General features: G+C 38.0%; 1 protein-coding gene across 1 annotated transcript; it reads left to right on the top strand.

Moving 5' to 3' along the window:
• The first annotated feature begins 10,248 nt into the window (after window positions 1-10,248).
• Window positions 10,249-21,236, top strand: SPO11 (SPO11 initiator of meiotic double strand breaks). Its single transcript, XM_058036408.1, has 13 exons — window positions 10,249-10,346; window positions 12,406-12,519; window positions 14,901-14,989; window positions 15,592-15,658; window positions 15,851-15,959; window positions 16,561-16,647; window positions 17,961-17,997; window positions 18,220-18,329; window positions 19,216-19,315; window positions 19,809-19,846; window positions 20,493-20,569; window positions 20,762-20,873; window positions 21,117-21,236. Exons 1-13 carry the CDS (start codon window positions 10,249-10,251, stop codon window positions 21,234-21,236), a joined length of 1,158 nt encoding a protein of 385 aa, XP_057892391.1.
• Window positions 21,237-21,313: the final 77 nt, after the last annotated feature.

Below are 21,313 nucleotides of genomic sequence, written 5' to 3' on the forward strand. Positions count from 1 at the left end.
ATATTGAATGACTTCAATAGTCCAGCCAGCTTTTATCGGAACAGGTCATCAACCTGTGGGCTGCCTAAACCTGTTCCACTGCTTCCCCATTGATTAAATATCTGAAAGCATTTACACCTATATCAAATTCTCCATAATCTATTTTATCTTAATGACACCCAAGTTCTTTGTCAAGGGCAAAAATGTTCCCTCCAGTGGTGAAAGACGATGGTGTCTCTCCTTAGGGTACTTCAGTACATTGAATTTCCTTCAAGACAAACGATGATCTCAGGTTCTCATGGGATGAAATATTAGCAGGACTGCAGGGATATAAAGGAGGTGATGTTAAGGAATTTAGGACTGGATTTTTTTCATTTGGTTGCAGACCTGACAAATACAGAGGAAAGGAAAGAATAGAGAGAATATGTAGATTCCAACCAAGTTCTGATGGCTAAAATTCCTTCTGAATCTCAATATCTGTATCATCACAACAAGACAAAGGGTTTTGCCTGAAATTGTCACCTGTTCCTGTCATGTGAGGATTTCAACTCTCCTTCCTCTGTGTTGGGCCCAGCCTATTTTCCTGCTCTCCCTCTCTGCCCCAGACAGAGATGCTGACATCCTGGGCACTGCATTCCCTCCATTCTGCTTCAGGCTCCTAAGTGGTTCTGTCTTTTATCCCATTTTCACCCTCTTTTATTTTTTTTTCTCTTTTTTCTTTTCCTCCTTCCATAGTCCATGACAATAGGAATCAGGGGAAGCAGTGTGGAAATACATTAAATTCAGAAAAAAACCCACCAAAATCTCAACCTAGTGGCATGGCAAAGGTGGAAAAAGGCTGATTGCTCACTGTCTTGTTCATGAGTAAGGAGCATCATAAATAATTAGGAGATGGCAGGTTCAAGAACACACATCTTTGAGAATGAGTAGTTAACCTGTGGAACTCCCTGTCACAGGATGTGTTATGTTAAAAATGTGCATGAAATCCATTAAAAAATCCTGATGAATACAAAGACACCAGGAGAAATCCTTGAATACAAACTCCCACCAGTTATTCCAGAAGTCTTTGAGTCGTAAATATGTTGGAATACATCACTAAACACTGGTTTTGTACTCTTCTCATGATGTCCAGTATTTCTTGCTGTCAGAAGGAGAATATTAGTCTAGGTGGACTTTGGATTAACAAGTATAATAGGTCTTATGCTTTTTATTAAGAATAGAGGGCAGGATGCAATTTATCCCTTAGTTGTCAAACAGGATTGCAAAGTGTTGTGGTGTTTGCTCTCCTCTTACTTTTTCATCCCTTAATCCAATCCAGTGAAGTGTGGTAGATGTTTCTTATATTTTGTTGCCAACTGTTTTAAGAAGTTCATACAAAAGCTCCTCTCATCAAGAAAATTTATGTGTGGGCACATGAATCCTTGCAGCAGTATGTTGAAGCACAGAGACACTGTTAAATCAGATCCAAACTGATGGACTCAGTACAACAGGGGTAAAGTCTCAGGAGTGACTTAAAAAAAGAAGTTTCAAACACTAATCAATGTAATAAAGCATAAATCTATATTTCTATATCTCCAGACATTATCTTTACCATTACAAATTTTCTGTGGAGAAAGCCTTAGTTTGCCTGTAGGCAAATCCATGTCTTGAGTTTTAACACTGTAGAGATAATTATGTCACCATGTTGTAAACATTTTGTGTTTCTTGAATAGAGATTCTGTATTGAAAATATTAACCACTGGTCTGTGGAAACTGAAAAGTTGCAAAGGAAAGGAAACCAATTTTCTCAGTGGGTGCTGAGCAGCTGAATGGTTGGAACTGTGTTTGGGAAGTACTAAAATTGCTATAAGCCATCTGAAAAGTGCTGGTGGATTTAAAATCCTGAGGGAAAGGTGAAAACTTGCTGGTGTCACAAAGTGCCTTAAATGGAGTATCTGTAGTTTGAGTGATCAAAATTAACCCCTTTACACTCGTGCACATCTGGTAAACCAATGCTTAGATAAATATCACATCTGATGTAACAAATACCTGAAAGTGCAGGTAATAAATACAAGAAAAAACCTGTCTTGATTATTCAAGTAACTGCTTCTAGTTAATTAGCATGCTCATGGATTTTGGGCCAATGGAGTTTTGCAGTTTCCTTTCAATTGAGTTTTTTTTCAACTTTTCTTTTTAATCCCATTGGACACGGTGATGCAATAGTGCCCAAACAATTGAATTAATCCATTGTGAAGAACTAATTTTTGATTCAGAGATGATAGTCAATATTGCATTGCAAATTAAGCACTATTGGGGTTTGCTTGTAGAAAAAGAATTTGTTCCCCAACAAAAGATGGCATTCTGTCAACTACTAATTGCATACAAAGGATTTTAAACAAAACCAGGTAGCACATGTATGTAACATGCCTGTAAGATTAAATGTGTGTAGTACTGTAATTTGTGTAATATTAAAGGTAGGAGATATCTGAAACAATAAGAAACCAGAAGATGGCAATTATTTTGTTTTCTATTGGGTTTTTCAGCTGTACTCATACTTGGGTGTTGTTTTTGTAGTTTGTGAGGGGGGTTTGTTTTTGCTTTTCAAAGAATGCCTGAAAAATGAGTAACATTTTTTCCTAATTTTCGACTGAACCTCCCACGCTGTGATTTATGGCCACTGCTCCCTGTTCTGTGTTATGACACTACCTACCCTGAACTTGGCTGTCATCTCTGTAAGTGCTGTGCAGGCAGAGAGCAGTCCCTGGCCTCTTTTGGCCAGGACAAGCAAGCCCAGCACCTTCAGTTCCTCCATTTCACCCCTGTGCTCTTGACCCAGAGTATCCCAGCACCTCCTGTCGATTCTCCACACTGCTCTAGGATTGGGGAGCCAGCACTGGGCACACCATAACCAGCCCCATCTATCTGAGTTTGCCCAGCCTCACTGCCAGGACCCTGCTCTGCTCCATCTCTGCCTCTTTCTTTGCCAATTTTTACAAAGAGGTGTCTGAGAGCCGCTCGTGCCTGTTCAAATCAATGTAAAAGAGGGTTTGAGAACTTCAGCCTTTTTCTCATTGTAATCTTTAGGTCACCATCCCAGCTATTGGCAGAGCCATATTTTTCTGTTGTGCTTGGCTTTGGAGACACTGGCTTCTGTGCAGGACACACCAGAGGCAGAAACTCCGTCCCTCTATTACCACATAGATAGAGGCATGGCTAGAAAAAAGGAGAGTATGACAGGTTTTTCCATGGATGAATAACTTCTGTGCCCTGGGGACTGTAAATAGCTGGTATAAATCAATGCAAATTGGCTATTACTAATCTTGCCAGTAATGAAGTGAGAATGAATGGAGTACAAAGATGAACTTTACATATCGTTAGCACCAATCTGCCTGGCTGCATTTATGGGCAAGGCTCTACCTAGGAGGTCAGTTGGCAAAACTTACAGGTTTTTCTTTTGGAAATTATGCATTTGTGCTGCACAGAAATGTCTCTCCAACATCAAGTCCATTTGGGGATTTTACAGTTATGAAAACTTGAAAACAATTGTTTCATGATTTCTCAAGCACTCAGCAGCAAGTACTTTTATTACAGTGCTTTAGCATCACAGTATATAATTTAATATGTTTATTACAAGAGTGTCATATAAAACACTGAAGTGTATAATTTCAGTGTAAGAGTTCACTTTCAGTTTAGCTCTCAAATAGAAAACAGAATATCTGCAACACAGGAAAAGAATCAAGACTGTTGTTGTTACCCCATAACAGCAGAAAATTAACATGAATGAGGATAATGACTGGATATTCTACGAGAACATTTCTCATAAAGCAGGCACTAACTATAGAGGTTATGAAAAGTGAAGTTTTCCACTAGGATTGGAAATCAGTTTGAATTTCCATAAATATTGATGAAGATTTTGATGTATTGGCCATCACAAAGCAGCTGAAATGTGTAGAAAATCAATGTTTTTAAAACTTAAAGGAATGGTTCTCTCCTGCTTGAATCTTTCAGAGGGAAGAGCCAATATAGTGTAAGAGCAGCTGTTCAGCAACACCTATTATTTGCTTACATTTCATGACTAACATGAGGCACCCCATCGTTAAAATGAGAGTTAGGCATTGGGTCTCTTGATTTACTTCCCAGCATTCCATAATTTTGCTGAGGATATGATCTCATCCAGCTCTCCACACCACCTAAGGATCTGCACTGGTTGATGAGCATGTTAATTTTCCTTCTGAAGAAGTATCAAACTTCACTAAAGAGCTGAACGGTAATCTTCAGTTTAATTTATAAAGAAAGCTTTAGATATTCTTTTCTTAGGACTAATGGATGGTTGAAGGTATCTTCAACAATGTAATTTCTATATTTTTATTTCTTCTTGACATGCTAGGGTCCCAATCTTGCATTCCTGGTGAGTGGATCCAAACATGGAAGCATTCCAGTACAATGCATGAGAGACCCTGTAACATTACAGAGTAGAGGACATGCAGGAAAATGTTGAAATAATAAATTAACACTACATCAGATTTTTAGAAAGCAACTCTGTTAACAAGTGCTAAACCCACTTGTCATGCAAGGCACAAACAGGAATTCCCAACCTAGCAAAGGTACTGCTGGCAGCAAATGGCTTGTTCGTTTATTGTTTATTAAAATGAATGTGCTAACACCAAAAAAGCCTGAATTTTACAGAAGCACAGAACTGTTGTATATTTCTTTCTAATAACATGTATGATGTAACCACAGGGATGATGACCGAGATATGAAATCCAGCAGAGACTACAGAAATTAATTTTGTTAATATTTTTGCACTGACTTAATTAGAAATGAGGGTTTTTTAAATGATTTAGTTAAACTGATGCAACATCCTGTAATGGACATAACCTTGCAGATGTAGAGATGTTCTTAGTATGTAAGTAATCATAGTAAATTATAATAATATATCTTATATTAGGAAATTAAATAAAGCATCTTAATCAATTGCATCATGATTTTATTCAAAATTCCTTTTCTACTTTCCCATTTTGCCATATGTTATATATCAGACAAAAACTATTTTTCTGTAAAAAATAAACCAAGCTTACTACAGCTAGGCATGGACACTGTACATTTCTCTATGAGAGAATAGTGACCAAAATAGTTATTTCTGAATAAACTATCCATAACAGCTCCCTGTGTGGATATTCTAGTCTGGAAAAGTCATGGGTCAAATAAGTCATTGTAGAACAGCTGATCCTGCAATAGCAATTCCAGTCTGCTTCCCAGTGTAGAAAAGTCCTTAGTCAACAGCTCCAAACTCCTCTTTCTGCCAGAAGATTTTTCTCTTTAGAGAATAATATAAATCTGTTCTATTCAATTCTTTAAGGCCCAAATTCTGCACTCAGCTCCCTTTGGAAACCATATGTGAGATCAGTGAGGGAGAACTTTATAATATAGGAGTTTGTATTTATTTGCACAGACTCCACAGTTTTATTACACATTTCATTAACACCTTCCTGTGGCTGTGAGCTGTACACACCTTTGGCTGTGGGACATCTGGGTGATTCTTCTGTTCCAGAGCCTCCTGGATCCCTAAAGCAGCAGGCAGAAAGTTGCCATCAAACCAAACCCAAGGTGTTTGGCGTCCAGCAGCAGCTGGACAAGGCAAAATAGGGCAAAATGTCATCCCTTCCTCCATGCCCAGGTACAGGGATGGGTCACAGCAGTGATATCTAGCTGATACTTTTGAGTTTGCTCTGAGAACTGAGAAAAGAGTGGTCTGTGCAGAAAGACCTGAAAAATGTGTGAATGGGTTAAAATTGAATCCTGAAAAAGCAACACAGAATTTTCACTGAAGGCTGACCAGCAATGTCACTGCAGCCAGAACTGTTTGTGAACAGCTTGGTAAGACATGCTTTGGGCTGAATTCCTATTTATATTTGAATCATGGTTTTTCTCTTCTCCAGTAGGGGAAAAAAAAGAAGAAAAATAAAAACCTAAGATAAGACATCCATGCTATTTTTTTTTTATTTGATATACTTTATACTGAGTGTTAAGACCCTCAAAAGCAAAGGTTGCCCTTTATCCAAAATTACATCACAGTGCCCCTGGCATTTTTGTGGTGTGGACCAATTAAGATTAGTAGCTCAATTAAAATCACCAAATGTGTTTTAAAGAATGACATAAGGTTGATTTTAATCTAGACTCCCAAAAATGAAGTAGAATGTTAATCAACTGCCCCACCCACCATTTATATGGCCCAGAGTACTCAGTGTCAGAACTCCTACATCATCCTCTGACTTCATTCTCCCCAGGGTTTATTAAATAGTTAATAACAACTGTCTGAAGTCCACCCCAAGTTTTACCTGTTGGCAGAAATTTGGGGTCATGACACCACTAGTGTAGCATTCCCATAAATGCAGCAGATTTAGGTTCAAACAGTTTTAATGTACAGCAGGTGGCATTTTTGTATTTAAAGAGGAAAACCACACCTGAGTGTTCATGCTTTCTAGGATTTTGCCAACAAAAGGGAAACAGAAAATAAGACAGTTTACTTTTTGAAAGCCAGAAGAAATGGTGCAGCTGTTTTCAAGATTGCTATTTTCAAGCTGTCATATGAGCATGGAATTGAAGCCATTCCTGCTTTCCAGTTGTATTTTAGTAAAAATATCTTTCATTTGTTTGCTTCAAAATATTTCCCCTTTAACATATTTTTTTAATCAGAATTTTTCCTAATAGGCTGGAGAAGTGTCCAATCTTAGTGTGAGACCAATTCAAGAGAGAGGGAGGAACAGTGACTAAGTTAGTACTGGGCAAGCTCAAACTTCCCAGCATGTAAAAATTATGTGTTCAAATGTTCAGTCACGCAGAGCTATCTGTTTGTAGCTTAACTACTATGAGTGCACATGGAATTTATGCTCAATTATCAAAAAGTAATCTTTTATTTAATCTACTTTGTGTTTCTTTGTCTCAAATACCTATTATGCCCTGCCACCAAAAATACTTTACTATCCCTAAAAACATTAGAAGATGTGGATGTCAGAATTGACAGAGGTTAGATGAAAGGTACTTTTCCTTTTAAGAATGGTCTGTGGAGTTTCAGTAACAAAACCCCACTTCCTCTTACAGTGACTTGACTCAACACAGAATAAATATTTTTCAGGTGTTTCTCACCCTGGAGCCAGGTGTCTCTGCACACATACATTATTTTTGGGTTGTTCTTTTTAACCACCAACATTATTTAGAAGGAGAAGTTTGAAGTTGTGAGCTGTTAGCAGTGAATGACATTTCATCTGCTGTTTCTCTGGGCTTTGCTCATTAGAAAGAGATCAGTAATTTTCATGTAATTGGCAGGTGATGGATGTTGTTCCTGTTTCATCACAGTGTTAAATTTAACAGTTTCTGAGTGGTAACACTTTCTCTGGCACCTGTGGTGCCATCTACTGCACAGCTTGGTAGAGGCAGGACAAGAGAACTGCAACCCTCCACTGCTGCATTTGCGTCTTCCTTCCCATCTGAACATTTAAAACTGGATCCTCATTTGCTTTCCTAGTAATTTTCCTTCTTATGCACATATATAAATGTACATAAATACATATTAGAGTATATATTTATGCACATTTACCTATAAATGTATAGATGCGTATTTCTGTATTTTTTTAAACATAGCAGTAGATATCTGGAATTTAATTTTGGTGGGTTTTTGAAATGAAGATTTTTAAAAGAGAAAATAAATAAAGAGGACTCTAGAAAAATAATCTGCTTGTCCACTTCTTGATTGTAATTCATTTACTTATCATATTCTGGATACAAATATATCTGGTTAAGAGATATTTATATTTACATATATGTGTGCAGTATTAAGTTGGAAGCATTGAAAATTTTGTTATTGTTACTTTTTTTGTTGACTCAGATATAAACACTAGGTATAACTAGTTGGGGTATTTTATGATTGCTCTTTGATGCTGTGAAGAAGAAGTAGTTGAATTGGCTTCTCATAAATTGGTGTATTTAGTTTTGTTTGCAGTCTGTTGCTGGGGGCATGGTATAATTTTGGCAGTTCTATATAAAAAAAAAAAATCTGTTGATTTTGATGTAGAGTTGTTGGAAAGAGCTACAGAGATTTTACGTAAATATTTCCGGAATGATCTCAAGATACCTAAAGGCCAAAGACTTAAGATGAAAGCCCTGAAAATTTCAGTTTATTATTTCCCTTTTCTTTGGCTTCCTTCTGTTAATTGAAGCACCTTGTGCTCATATCATCGTAGCCTGAGGTTTTCCTTGAATAAATCAATGCATGAATTTTTAATTACCTACCCGGGCTGGACTTGGATTGCTCACTCATATGAGTACCAAAGAAAAAAGGTTCAGTGGCAGTAGCTAATGGAGCAACATCTTAAAAACTACATCATCTAACTTGCTAACAAGTCCAAGCATCACCACGTTTGAAACGCTGTTGGCTCTGAGCTGGATTGAGCACAGCTTCCAATACTGCTGACTGGTGTGCACTAAACATGATGTTATCAATAGTGAGCTTTGAAAATTTTTCCCTAGAAAGGACAAGCCTTGTGATATTTATCTCCTAAGTAACTTCTAACACTCTCAGAGAGATGTCTAATGAGGAATCAATTATGATGACATAGTTATGAGTTGAAAACGCAATTTGGCATATGATAAGTGCTAAGGTAAGAGCAGTTAAAGTTTGTGTTATTTGGGATTTTTTGCCACGGAGCTGATGGAGCAGGAGCCCTGATCTCTGCACACAAAAGCACTGCAGAACCAGGGAGTGCCAAGGAATACCAGGGGCTGCTCCCCTGGCCCTCACCAGAATTCCCAGGAGTGCTGCGTTTTCTCTTTGCAATCACCATGAATTTAAACATTCCGAAGTGACAGACAGGATTTTTTGTAGGAAAAGCTGAATGTCTAAAGGCGAAATGCACCAAAATACTCAGAATATTTGGGGCTTCTTCCCAAATTCACCATCTATGGCTGCCTGTGTCATCCATCGCGCAGCGCTGCCCTCTGGCTGGACACGCCTCATGAATAGCAACAATCCCAGTTCAGCCATAATCCTTACAAAATTTAGCATTCTTTTCTTAAATTTCAGCTTCTCTGGAAGCCAGTGATTCACAACTCTTAGAATTGGGATTTATTGTTTTTCAGAATACAAGACTTTAACAGCGCATTGAGAAAGATTTGACAACATATCGCAAGACTGTCGTAAACCTTCGGAATGCTGAAGGCAAACGATAAAAAGTAGCACTAAATCTTTAATTCAGCTTCAGTAGAAGTTTGAATTCCACTTTGGGGAAGGACGTGGATTTTTCAACAGCTCGAGCTGCACTGGAGTTCTATCTCCCTCAGCTTCCCGCCAGCCAGGAAGAGACATTTGAGATTACGGGAAGAGGAAAATGGCTGGATGAGGAAGGTACTGATCAAGATCAGCTGTTTGGCCACTTCCAAGCCAGCCTGGTTGGGTTTATTCCAGAAATTGGGATGCTGTGGAGTTTGTGGTCAGACATGGGCTCCATGGTCGGGCCTGAGGGCCAGCGTCCAGCAGCGGCCATGGCCTGAAGGGTGGGCAGGGCCAGCACCTGTCAGTCAGAAAAGGGCGGGAAAAGCCCTCAGGTGTCCAAAGCAGCCAGAGCGGCCCTTGGGCAGCCAGGAGAGCAGGGAAAAGGCCTTGGCAGGTCAGGAAGGGTGGGAAAAACCACTGGTAGGTTAAGGAGAGTAGGAAAATCTCTCAGTTGGTCATTCAGGATGGGAAAATCTCTCCATTGGTCAGTCAGGATGGGAAAAGCCCTCAGCTGGTCAGGAAGGGCGGGAAAAGCCTCAGCTGGTCAACAAGGCCAGAAACGGCCCTTGGTCATTCTGGAGTGGCAGGAAAGGTCCTTGGTCAATTGAGAAGAGTGGGAGAATCCCTTGGCTGGTCAGGAAGAGCAGGAAAAGAGCTTGGTTGGTCTGGAAGGGTGGAAGAAGCTCCAAGTAGATCAGGATGGTCAGGAAAAGCCCTCAGCCAGACATGGCGGGTGTAAAAAGCCCTCAGATGGCCAGGACGGGGTGTGCCAACTCCCACTCTTTATAAGGGGAGGGAGGAGCCCTAAGCTGGTCAGTCAGGAGGGGTGGGGAAACCTTGACTGGTTTCTTCAGCAAATTTCTGCCTTTTCTCTGTGACCCTGTGGTTTGAGCTCAGGTTATGTGTTTTACGTCCAGCAAGCAGAAGAACCATTTGCAATTTCTGTGATAACCTCTTTTTGTCTCCTTTTAACAGGGCTTCTTCCCTATCCAGAGAAGCTGGACTGACCTGCAGCAGCCTTCATGGAGGAGCACAGTCTGTGTCCCACTGAAACTCCAGCTGGGAACAAGGCCAGCTTCAGGGAAACAAGTCTGGCTGCTCAGGAGAGCCACGTCCCCAGGTAAAAAATGTAAAAAATAGCACCTCCACTCTCTATGATAATGTTTAAGTAGGTAGGACACTATTGCACCAAACAGGCTCATGCTGAAGCAAAGACATAATCCAATACAAAAACAAATGGGGTCTTGGATTGCAAACGGCATCTTCATTCCCTCAGACCTTTCCAAAAAGTCTGTGGCTACAGAAATACAGAAAACTGTGACAAAATGAGCTTACTGAATTACACCAACAAAAAACCCTTGTCAATTTTTAAAGAGCCTTTCTGCACAACAGAAATCAGCCTCAGCAGCTAGACCAGTCTGGGAGTATCATGAAGGTATTTTAAGAAGAAAAGGATATTATTAACATTATTATTTGGAGACTTCTTGGTCTCTGGTTCATGACTTCGGCAATATACAGGTCTGAGTTTTGGAGTGTGTTAGATTCTTACACTGCAGATTTTAATTTGTAACTGTTTCTTTTGTGTATCTTGTTAGCTTTCTTAAGGTGCTATAATATTGATATTTTGTGCCATTTATGTCGAAGATCTGTTCTCCTTCTGTATAGAAACAAGTATCCACTCTGCTGCAATCTATTAGAAATGATCAGCAAACCCTGTGAGCTGTGCAGCACCTTCCCTTTCTCTGCTCAGATGTCATTGTTAACTAAACCACAGTGAATTTTAAGTAGGCATACTTGGCCAGTATCATATGTTTGCTTATTAAAATTCAGATAATCTCTGCAAAAAGAGGCAGAATATCAGCAGGGGGTACACGGAGACTTCCTGTCCTTTTCCTTCTATTTTGCATTTTAGATATTACTTTTCCCATTTCTGTTGGCTAGCAAAAGGGGAATTTGGGATTGGAACACAAACCTGGGCTTGCAAATTCTTCAGCAAACTCTGAAATACATCTGGAATATTAAGATAGTTACACTGGACAGAATAAAATTAATAAACAAAATATTTAGGAGTATCAAAGTAATGACATGATTTAGAATTCCACCCTATCTATTCTTTCATCCACCTGCCTATACAGATTTTTTTGTCTTCAACACTATTTTTTGTTCTTCTGAAATTTTAAATTGCTCTAAAAATTATAATCTAGTTTCAGCAATGTAGGGATAGTGTGGGAGCTGAGATATAAAATGGAAGAAACATATTCAGCTGATAGAAGGGAGCTTTAAAGACAGCTCATTATTGTTTAAGAAGACTCTGCTTAATTTAAAAAGTCATTCTTGCTGATTTGAGATAATTTATTTTGTGTAGCATTCACTGGTATTGGCTCATCTTTCCTCTGTACATTACTTAACGACAGAATTGGACTTTGCTGATAAAACTTTGAGCTAAAATAAGTTCCATGAATTCTTTAATTCCTACCTAGACTCAGGATAATGCAGAGTACGCTTGTAATTTTAAGGACAGCTGAAACACTGGAGTCAGATTGCTTATGAAAATAAAAAGCATCTGTCATAACACTCAACCCAGCCTGGAGTTTTACTGTAAGGGATCTGCTGCAAGGCTGCTTTGTCTTTTTAGGTGCAAGATACAGATTTGATTCTTTCCATGGTGTGTCTGTTGAGACTGAACCTTCATGTAATTAAAATCCTTAGCAGTTAGTTCAGGGCAGCAGATCAAAAGGTTAATGTGCAATGCTACAACAGGAAGTATTTGTAGTCCTGAACACTTTTTAAATTTATAGCATTTAAAAACAACTTTGCCAAAATCATGGCCAAAGCCAATATTACCTCATTTATAGTAAAACATTAATCATTAGTCACAAACCAGCCAGTTGGTCTAGAAGTTCAGCTGGTGAAAAATTTGATGGTTACAGGATTGAACAGAAATATACTTTAAATTTTGTCCCCTATTCATGCATTTGCAATGGAAAGGCAAAGGTATCAGGGAAACTGAGCAAAACAAAATTAAAAAATGAAAGTGTTCCTCCACATTTTTGAACACAACGTATGCTGTAAGCAGTTTTGGCTCACATGATTTTTGTAAGAGTGGAGATAGTTGATAAAACTCAAAGTAGAACTAGATTTTATCAAATAATCTGTGTTGTTAATTCTCTTTGTTTCAGTTCTGAGGTTCTTGAAGCAATAGAAAATGTTATCCAAGGTGTCGTTCAAAGCCTGGCCCAAAAAAAACCACCTGTTCTCACAGTGGCCAACAGAGCAGACTGGAGGAACATAGAGTAAGTAGGAAATATTTTAAAGTCCTGCCTTCTATTAATACAAATGCCATGAATATGAATTTGATTATGTAACTTCCAGAAAACTTAACCATACATAAGCATTATATAAGCATTAGAATCAAGAAATAATTTTTAAAAGTAATGGACAAATAAAAAGCAATGCTTAGTAACCACTCTGAACAGGCATCCTCATGTATTAAGTAATAGCAGACCACAGCACAAAGGGAAATGTAAAACTACTGTAATAGGGGTTGGAAAGGAAAGGGAGGTCCTATAAACAATCCTTTTCTGGAAGCACTAAAAGCCAGAAACGATAGGTTGTGTTAGAGTGAAAAAACCTGGTTTAGGCTGGAAGAAATTACTGGCAATTCTGTTCTTCAAACCCTTTGAGTGCTTCCTACTTTCTTTTCCTCTGCTTTTCCTCGTGGTGTTATATTTCTTAAAATGATAGTGATAAACTTATTGGTTTTTTCTTCAGAGAAGATGCATCCCATCTCTCCCTGCTGTGTTTCTTACCTGTGTGTTGTTGTTCTGGGTTCATTACCAGCAAAATACAGCAAACCAAGCTTCCAGTACATTATTTAAATTTCAGATCTTCTGCCAGCTGACCTAGACAGGATCAGAGAAAAAGAAACCTGTCCTCCTTTATAGCACATTCTGTGATTTGTAGAAGTTGTTTGTGCAACAGTATTTTTCCAAGGAATTCACTTAAACTGAAAATCATCAAATATGAGAGATTAGCTGATTTCTACAATACATTAGCAAAATAATAAAGGAAAACACAAATCTGTCTCTGGCCTTGTAAGAGCTTTGGACATCAGTGGGTTAAAGGATATTCAGATTGATAAGATTGCAGAGGTGCTTGTAAATGGACACATTACAAACACTTAAGGTTGAGGAAGCACAGCAAACTTTCCAGGGTAACACTCTGGTGGAAAACTCATTTAATGAGAACAATAAACTTCTGCCAATCAAAAAACCTGAGGGGCCTGAAGGCAATCAGTTAACTGAAAAGCTTGTAGGTTCCAGGGAATTTAATGGTTTGTGTCTTGATAGTTTGACAAAAATGTTTCACTCAGATGTCTGTAAAATTAAAATACTCTTACAAAGGTTTGCAATTTTTGGCAGTCTTTGGGGAAATGGCATTCCATGCTAGAAAAACAAATCTGAGCTGTTAGTTACCATCTGAACACATATGGGGGAAAATGTTCAAATTAAAAAGAGTTAAGATCACAGTATGTTAAAAATAAGAGTCATCAATCACATCAAAAAGGGCAGAACCATTATTTCTGGTGGAGAAGTGTAATCTCAGATATGCCTTACACAAACTGCCCTGCTGGAGTAAGCACAGTCCTGGGAAGAACGGGAATGATCCAGGTTTAACCTGAGAGTAATTCAGGGAAGTCTTGGTTGCAGTTTTCCTGCTTTTCAGTTCCAATGTCGGGAGCAGGCGAGCGAAAAGCACAAATAACTTTAAAATGTTGCAACACAAAGGCAATAAAGTTACTTTAAAGCTGTCGGGCAGATGCTGCGCGGGCTGTCCCTGTGGGTTTGTGCAGCGTGCGCGCTCTGCCACCCAAAGGACGCACGGAGCAAAACCTTGCACAAAAGGATTTGGGAACACGATGTGGTTTGGGATCAAATTATAGCTGTTAAACCACCAGCACTTTTAAATGTACCTACAAAACTCCGAAATGAAATAGAATGCTTTAAAGGCATGATCATAAGGTACTAAATTACTTTAGAGTAAAATAATGAAGTGTCCTTAAGAAAATAACTGATTCTTTTGGTGAAATGTGCACCTTCAGATGTGGAGTGGTGAAACATGAAATACTGCAGCTCATTTAGGTTAAACAACTGTTTAGAGAAGGATACACTCCCTTTTTGTTCCCAACACTTAGAATACAATTAAGTTATCCTGATAATAATTTAAGGGCGTAATTTAGATAATATTATTCTATTTTGAAATAGTAACAGTTTTTCATATAATCTACCTGAGGAAGTCACTTGTGTCAGATGATTTTTATTTTCATAATGATTCAGAGTTTTTTCTTCTGATTTCTTCTTTGTTTTCTAAGTAATTACTGATGTTGATACATTAACAGTTCTAAACATGTATCAAATCCTTTTCTTCTATTTCTGTCTGGAAACTTATTTACTTTATACTTTAATTCGGTATTGGAGCATCTTCCTGAGAAAGTCTTTGCTGCCTTTTTCCTTTGGCCACCCCAAGCCCACCCAAGCTGATGGTTTCTGTGCTGACTCTGAAAATAGCACGTGATCATAGGAAAGAGGTTTCTGAGTCTGAGTTACCTTGCAGACAACAATTCACCTGTACTCAGGGAGTTTGCAGTTTATTGTGTTTGTTTACATTATGTCAGATTTAAAGATTCTGTAGGTCTACAGATGATACCAGGTTGTACTACAAAACAAATAAGAAGTGACTGCCCTCAATCAGCAAGAAGATTTGGTAAGTTAAAAAACAGTCCTAAGTGGAGTTCTTGGGTTTTTCTTTTTCTTTTTTTCTTAGTTCCCAAGTTCTTAAAGAACATCAAAAAATTAAAATATTATACACTACAAATTGGAAGTGTATGGCTGATATAAGCTGATACTATGGTCAGCCTTTCAGCTTTTCTCTTTTTTTCTCTATTAAATTATAGTGAGTGACAGTGAACTTAATAGAATATTCCTAGAGTTTCTCCCTTCCCTTAATGGATATCAACTAAAGGCATTTTCAATAAGTCTTAATGTAAAAACATCACCCTTCTTCAAAAAACTGGCCAGAAAGGAATCTTGGAATACAGACAAAAAGCTCATTTCTCTTTCTAACTCAGTCATTTCATTTCTTGGCCTGGACATTAGTGCATACATTCCCTCACTTAACCCCCTCATATTTTTTCTCATTATGATAGAAATTAATGAGTCTATTGAATAGTACAATCTCTGCATTGTCACAGTACATGTCAAACTTTTATTTATATGACACAAATATGGTCTTATATAAAGACTAATTATTGCATACACATTTTTGAAAAGAGATAGAATATTTTGTAAAATGTTTTTTTTTTTCAGCTCTGACACTCAAAATATTATCAATGATCTATAAGATGGTGCAGAGCAACACTTATGCAACTAAAAGGTAATGGAGTCAATTTCTGCAATTTCAAATAAAGCTGTGCTTTAAGTATTTTTTTGTGAAAATCAACCTGCAGGATACAAACCTGCAGGATTCTTGCACATAGAATGCTTTAGGTTTGTTCTTTATCAAATTCTCATGGGCCTGCAGCTGTTTCAGTATTATAATTGCAAATACAATATTTTGTCTTGATAGAGATATATATTATTCAGATACTCTCCTGTTTGGTAGCCAAAGTGTTGTGGACCAAATAATCAATGACATTTCTTGCATGCTCAAGATACCCCGGAGAAGTCTGCATGTGGTAAGTGGCTTCTTGTCAGTATTTCTGTCATTATTTCCAAATATTATTAAACTGATTCAACTACAAGGGGAAATAGCACAAAAAGTTGTCAGCTAGAATTAAACAGTTAAAATAAAAAGTCTCATTGGTGCTAATGAAACCTATGATTTATTGTGGCATTCAAAAGGTTTTTTTCTTCACACAAAATCCAGAATTTGCTTTTTCCAAAGGGTTTGGGACAAACTGCTAGTTAAAATCGCAGGAGCTTTGGTTATCATATAGAGAAGTGCTTAAAATTCAGAGTGCAAGGCAACCTGTTTACAAGTTTTACTCACATGAATTGATAATTTGGGGGTTAAATGAAAATTTAAAGTACATCAGAAATGGAACTACCTGCAAATTGACTCATATCTCATATGTTACAAGGGTTCCTTCATATAACCTAAAGTTATTTTTTGTAATTCCTCATGTCCATGAAGGCAAAACATTTCTTAGTGTTTAAAAGGCTGAAGGCTGTGAACCACTGCTTAGTACCAGTGGGAATTATTTTTTGAGATTTCTTGCTTTGTCTGTGCAATATAGTAGCTTCCCATTTACTCTGTACAACTTTTATTTTTCCCAGCTGTCTACAACTAAAGGTTTTGTTGCTGGTAATTTAAGTTACACTGAGGAAGATGGTACAAAAGTGAATTGTACCTGCAGTGCAACAGTATGTATTATAAACCACAAACACAATCCATAGCATCTGCCTGTACACTATAACCTGCACTCCTTGTAGCTCAGGTTACAGTGTACATTCATTACACAAACCTCTGCTTGGGACAAATTGAGGCATTACAACCTGAGTGAATAAGACATGAAAATATTGCTGAACTGTATTATAATTCTGGAGCTCAGACTCTATATTGTAATTCTGAGCTAGACCCACCAGGAATAAATCTTTGGATATGGTTTTTAGCACTACCTTCTGCCATGAGATCCTTGCAGAGGAAGGTGTACTACATTATATAATATTTCATATCTTAGGCTTTATGTTACAGTGTTCTGTCAAATGAGTGCTCTTGAAGGAAAGAATGCTGGGCACTCTGAATATACAGCATTTCTGTCACAGCAGATTGAATTCTGGCAGAGAGAGAAAACAAGTCAAAATTGCTTTAAGGGGAGGAGATTCAACTGGCCTAGTCCTGAAAGATTTTCTACAGCAGTGCAGAGAATGAAAGCAGAAATAAAACTCAGACTTGCTGACTAATGTCACAATTTTCTGAAAAATGTGTTCATTGTAAGCCTTAGTTGGTCATTTCAAAATTGAAGGGTAACCTTAGCTGCCCATTACACTTTGTTTGTAAGCACTAAATCCCCTGTTACTGTTCTCCATATTTTTATTTGCTGAGTTGTTCCACTCTGGCACTGGGGTGATTTACAGTGAGGAGTTAAAACAGACCACACACTTCCATATATACAGTATCTTTGACCAAGTTCTTCCCCCAGTTCCTGTTTTCCCATCCATATGCTTGCCAGATTCAGCCAATCCTAACTGAAGATGTAAAGTAAACATCACCATGTCTTCAAGTTGTTGCTCCAAAATACTCATAAAATCAAGTTAGAGGCCAGCAAAAGTATTAATTTAATGGTCTTACAAAAATATGGTTTAAATGTTTTAAGTCTGTATTAAATTTGCAATCTTCTCGCCAAGCAGACTTTTTCCTGGCTAAGACAGATAAAACATTAATCAAGGTATTACTATCTTCATCATGCCCATAGGATGAACAATTTTCTGCAACAGTGGCACAAATGCTTTTGAAAAGCATCTTGTGACAGGGGGACTCCTAGACCACTACACAATAGTGCACATGAATGGTTGAATACACTTGTCAAGAGGTGAAAATGTCAGAACTGATCTTGCTTATAGAGGAGGAATGGTGCTTTCAGGATGAAATTGTGTCCTTCATTACCTAATGTTGTTATTTTAAAATATATCATTTTCTCAATTTAAAATGATTAATCTCATTTTTGTTGTTTTAGGCAGTCACTGTGCCATCTAATGTTCAAGGAATTAAAAGTATCCTTTGAGCAAGAACTCTAATCATAGACAGAAAAAAAGAAAGTAAAAACAAGAAATATTCCAAGTAAAACAACGTTCTGGTAATTTTTGCTTTCCTTGTTGGCTCTGAAATTGAGTCATGATCACTGCTCTTGGCCCCAGAACAGGTATTTTAGAGCAGTTAGTTTTAATTGATTGGTGTGATGGATCATTTTACACACAGCTGGCCTTAACCAAAAGATTTAACCTCACATGCCAAATTTATATTAATTGTAGAAAAAGATGCAACTTTCCAGAGACTCCTGGATGATGACTTCTTCAGTAAAGTGTCCCCATGTATCATGATCACGGTATGCACCTTGTATTTCATATCCTCCAGCTGCACCTCATTTAAGGAATACTTTAGCATTGTAGAGCTGCTCAAACTTGGGCAAAAGGCCATAATGAAATTAATATGAAACATATTTAACAATAATTGTTAAAATTTAATTATCCTCATAGAAATATGAAATACATGCTCTAAAGGCTTATTTCTTCCAAACATCTCCTCAGAGCTTGGTAGCTTATCAGCTTCCTGTGCTGCTGCAAAGCTGCTGCTCAGTCTCAGAAAGGCTCAGCTGTTGAGTGACCTTTTGTCCTTCAGGACCTGAGGTTTTGCAAACCCAAATGAAACAGAATTGGTTGATTTTGGACTGTACTGAAAGAGCTCTGGAGCCAGGGGAATTAACAGGAATGTGTAAATGAAATATGCATACAATGAGGAAAAAACATTTCGCCATTCCTAAGAGAGATAAGCACTTCTATTCTGCTATGCCACAAATGGTCCAGCTTCAGTCAGTCATAGCAAGAACTTATTTCATATTGTTCCATTAGTGCCATAAATAAATATTTTTTAAGATAAAAAGTGACCTTCTTACCCCAGCTTATGCAGACACCAGGGTACATCTATGTATGAACTCCCAGACCTCACAAATCAACTCCTTGAACAGAGGAATGTCTGATGCTCCTGCAGTGCCCATAATCCAGAACACCTGCCCAGCTGCTCCCAGCCTGGCCCTCCCTCTGCACAAAGCCAAAATAGGAGCATAGAACTTTCCCTGCAAAACAGCTGCTGGAGAAATGGTTCTGCCAGCATTTTGTTTGTTTGCTTGCATTTAATGGCAAATATAAACACATATGTAGCCAGATGTTGTTTCAGTTAATATAAAACCATTTGCTTTTCTTTTATTTCTTTAGGGAAGAGGCATACCAGATCTTAATACACGACTTTTGGTCAGGAAGCTGTGGGATTCTTTTCAAATTCCTATTTTCACCCTTATGGATGCAGATCCACATGGTAAATCTGTAGAGGCTCAAAGGCATAAAAGGAGAACAAAATTTGTTTAGAATGTTCTTTCTCACTCTTATGAGAAGGTTCTGAGAGATCAGAAATCCCACACAATCAGAAGGTGATGTATCTACATTGATCCCCCCTGAAATTAGGGAGATTACTGCAAAGTGAGAAGCAGGTGCTCAAAGAAATAGTATTAAGAGATATGAATTACACAGGATAAAGAAATACACTTTTAATAAGAGATGTTGGACAATGTGTAAAATAGCTGATTATCCTTAGGTTTGAATTGACTGTACACAGATAGTGTGAAACATTTAACTACATGAAGGTGAGATGCTGAGATTCTGATTGTTTTGACATAATCAAAAAATATACGTAAACCACTAATCTCTAAGCCATAACTGCTGTGCCATGAAACTGATTTTTAAACAGTCTCTTTAAGCAAGCCCTCTGTGCAGACAGACAGACACTTGACTTTTGCTATTCTGCAACCCAGGTGTAGAAATAATGTGTGTCTACAAATATGGATCTGTGGTGAGTATATTTTTCCCCTTCAAATACCTTGTTTTATAGCCCAGCCTGGAAGCTGGAATGCATGAAATGCTAGAGCTTTTTCAGAATGTGTGCTGCCTTTTACCATTTTGATTCAACACAAAGAGGTGATTTTTAGGCCTTGTGTCTGCAGAAACAGCTTCTTCCTGCAACAAAAGGAAAGTGGATAGAAATGCCAGGTGTTTGATTTAACCATATTTCAAATTTTTCTCTGCTGTGCAGGCAGTTTTCAGACAGTCCCAATAGAAAAAGGCTCTCCATTTAGATTTGTTTCTGCCTTAGAAAAGGAACGAAGGCTGGAGGGACCTTGGGAGCAGGAGAACCTAATTGTGAGATGGGTGATTTGCACAAAATAATGTTATATTGGTAAAGATTTTATTCTGGCCTGAGAATTTGCTTAGGGATACTTGTGTAATGTGGAACGTTATGGAAGAAAGAAAGAGGAACAAGGAAATATTATCCTGTTACATGGCTACAGACAAGGTATGGGCACACTGCAGGGAAGGCAGGCAGATAGAGGTGAAGGCAGAGGGCAGGATGGGGGAACTGTTCAGCAGAGAAATGGAAAAACAACATCCCAAGTTAAACTACAGATCACTGAATGTTACAGTGACCTTTCTTGTTTTAGTCCATGTCCTTTGAGGCCCATCATCTCACTGTTCCCTCTATCAAGTGGCTTGGTCTCCTTCCATCTGACCTCGAGAGGTGAGTTATTTCCTCAGGAGAAACAGAAGTATCCTTCTGCTTCACACCCAGCAAATGCAGTTTTACTACACAAAAATCCATTTAAATCCATTACTCTTTCCATGCATTATTTTGGCTTAATATAAGGAAGTAAGATGGACAAATATATCTTTAAGTGTGTGAGAAAATGTAAGAATTTTATTTTCTTTGCAGATTAAACATATGCAAAGATGCCTTGATTCCATTTACAAAGCAAGATGAAAATAAGTTAGCAAGTATTCAGAAGAGACCTTACATTGCTTGTCAGCCACTGTGGAAAAAAGAGGTTTGTATAAACCTACTGTTTTCTATTTCATACTCCCCACAGGACAGATCCTATATCTGACAAGCTCTTAGGACAGCAGAACCAGCCAGGTTTTGTAGCCTTAAAAGAAGGCAAGACTGAGAAAACCTGGGATGTCTCTCTGAACCACTTTACAGCTCTACATGCACATACAATGAGTGGATGAAATTTTCTTACTTAACTTCCTAGACACATTAATTTTTCCTCCTTTTTTCCCCCTTTTAGCTGGAAATTATGGCAGCATCTAAACTGAAGGCTGAAATTCAAGTTTTAACTACTGTCTCAGCAGATTACCTCTCCAGAGTCTATTTACCAAACAAACTGCAGTTTGGTGGATGGCTGTGAATGCTGCTCTGCAAATGAAATGTTTTTCTATATATTGATTTAATTTGACTGCACTTAAGGAAAAAAAGTGCAGAGAC

This window comes from Melospiza georgiana, chromosome 17, assembly GCF_028018845.1.
Source record: "Melospiza georgiana isolate bMelGeo1 chromosome 17, bMelGeo1.pri, whole genome shotgun sequence".
Lineage (NCBI taxonomy): Eukaryota > Metazoa > Chordata > Aves > Passeriformes > Passerellidae > Melospiza > Melospiza georgiana.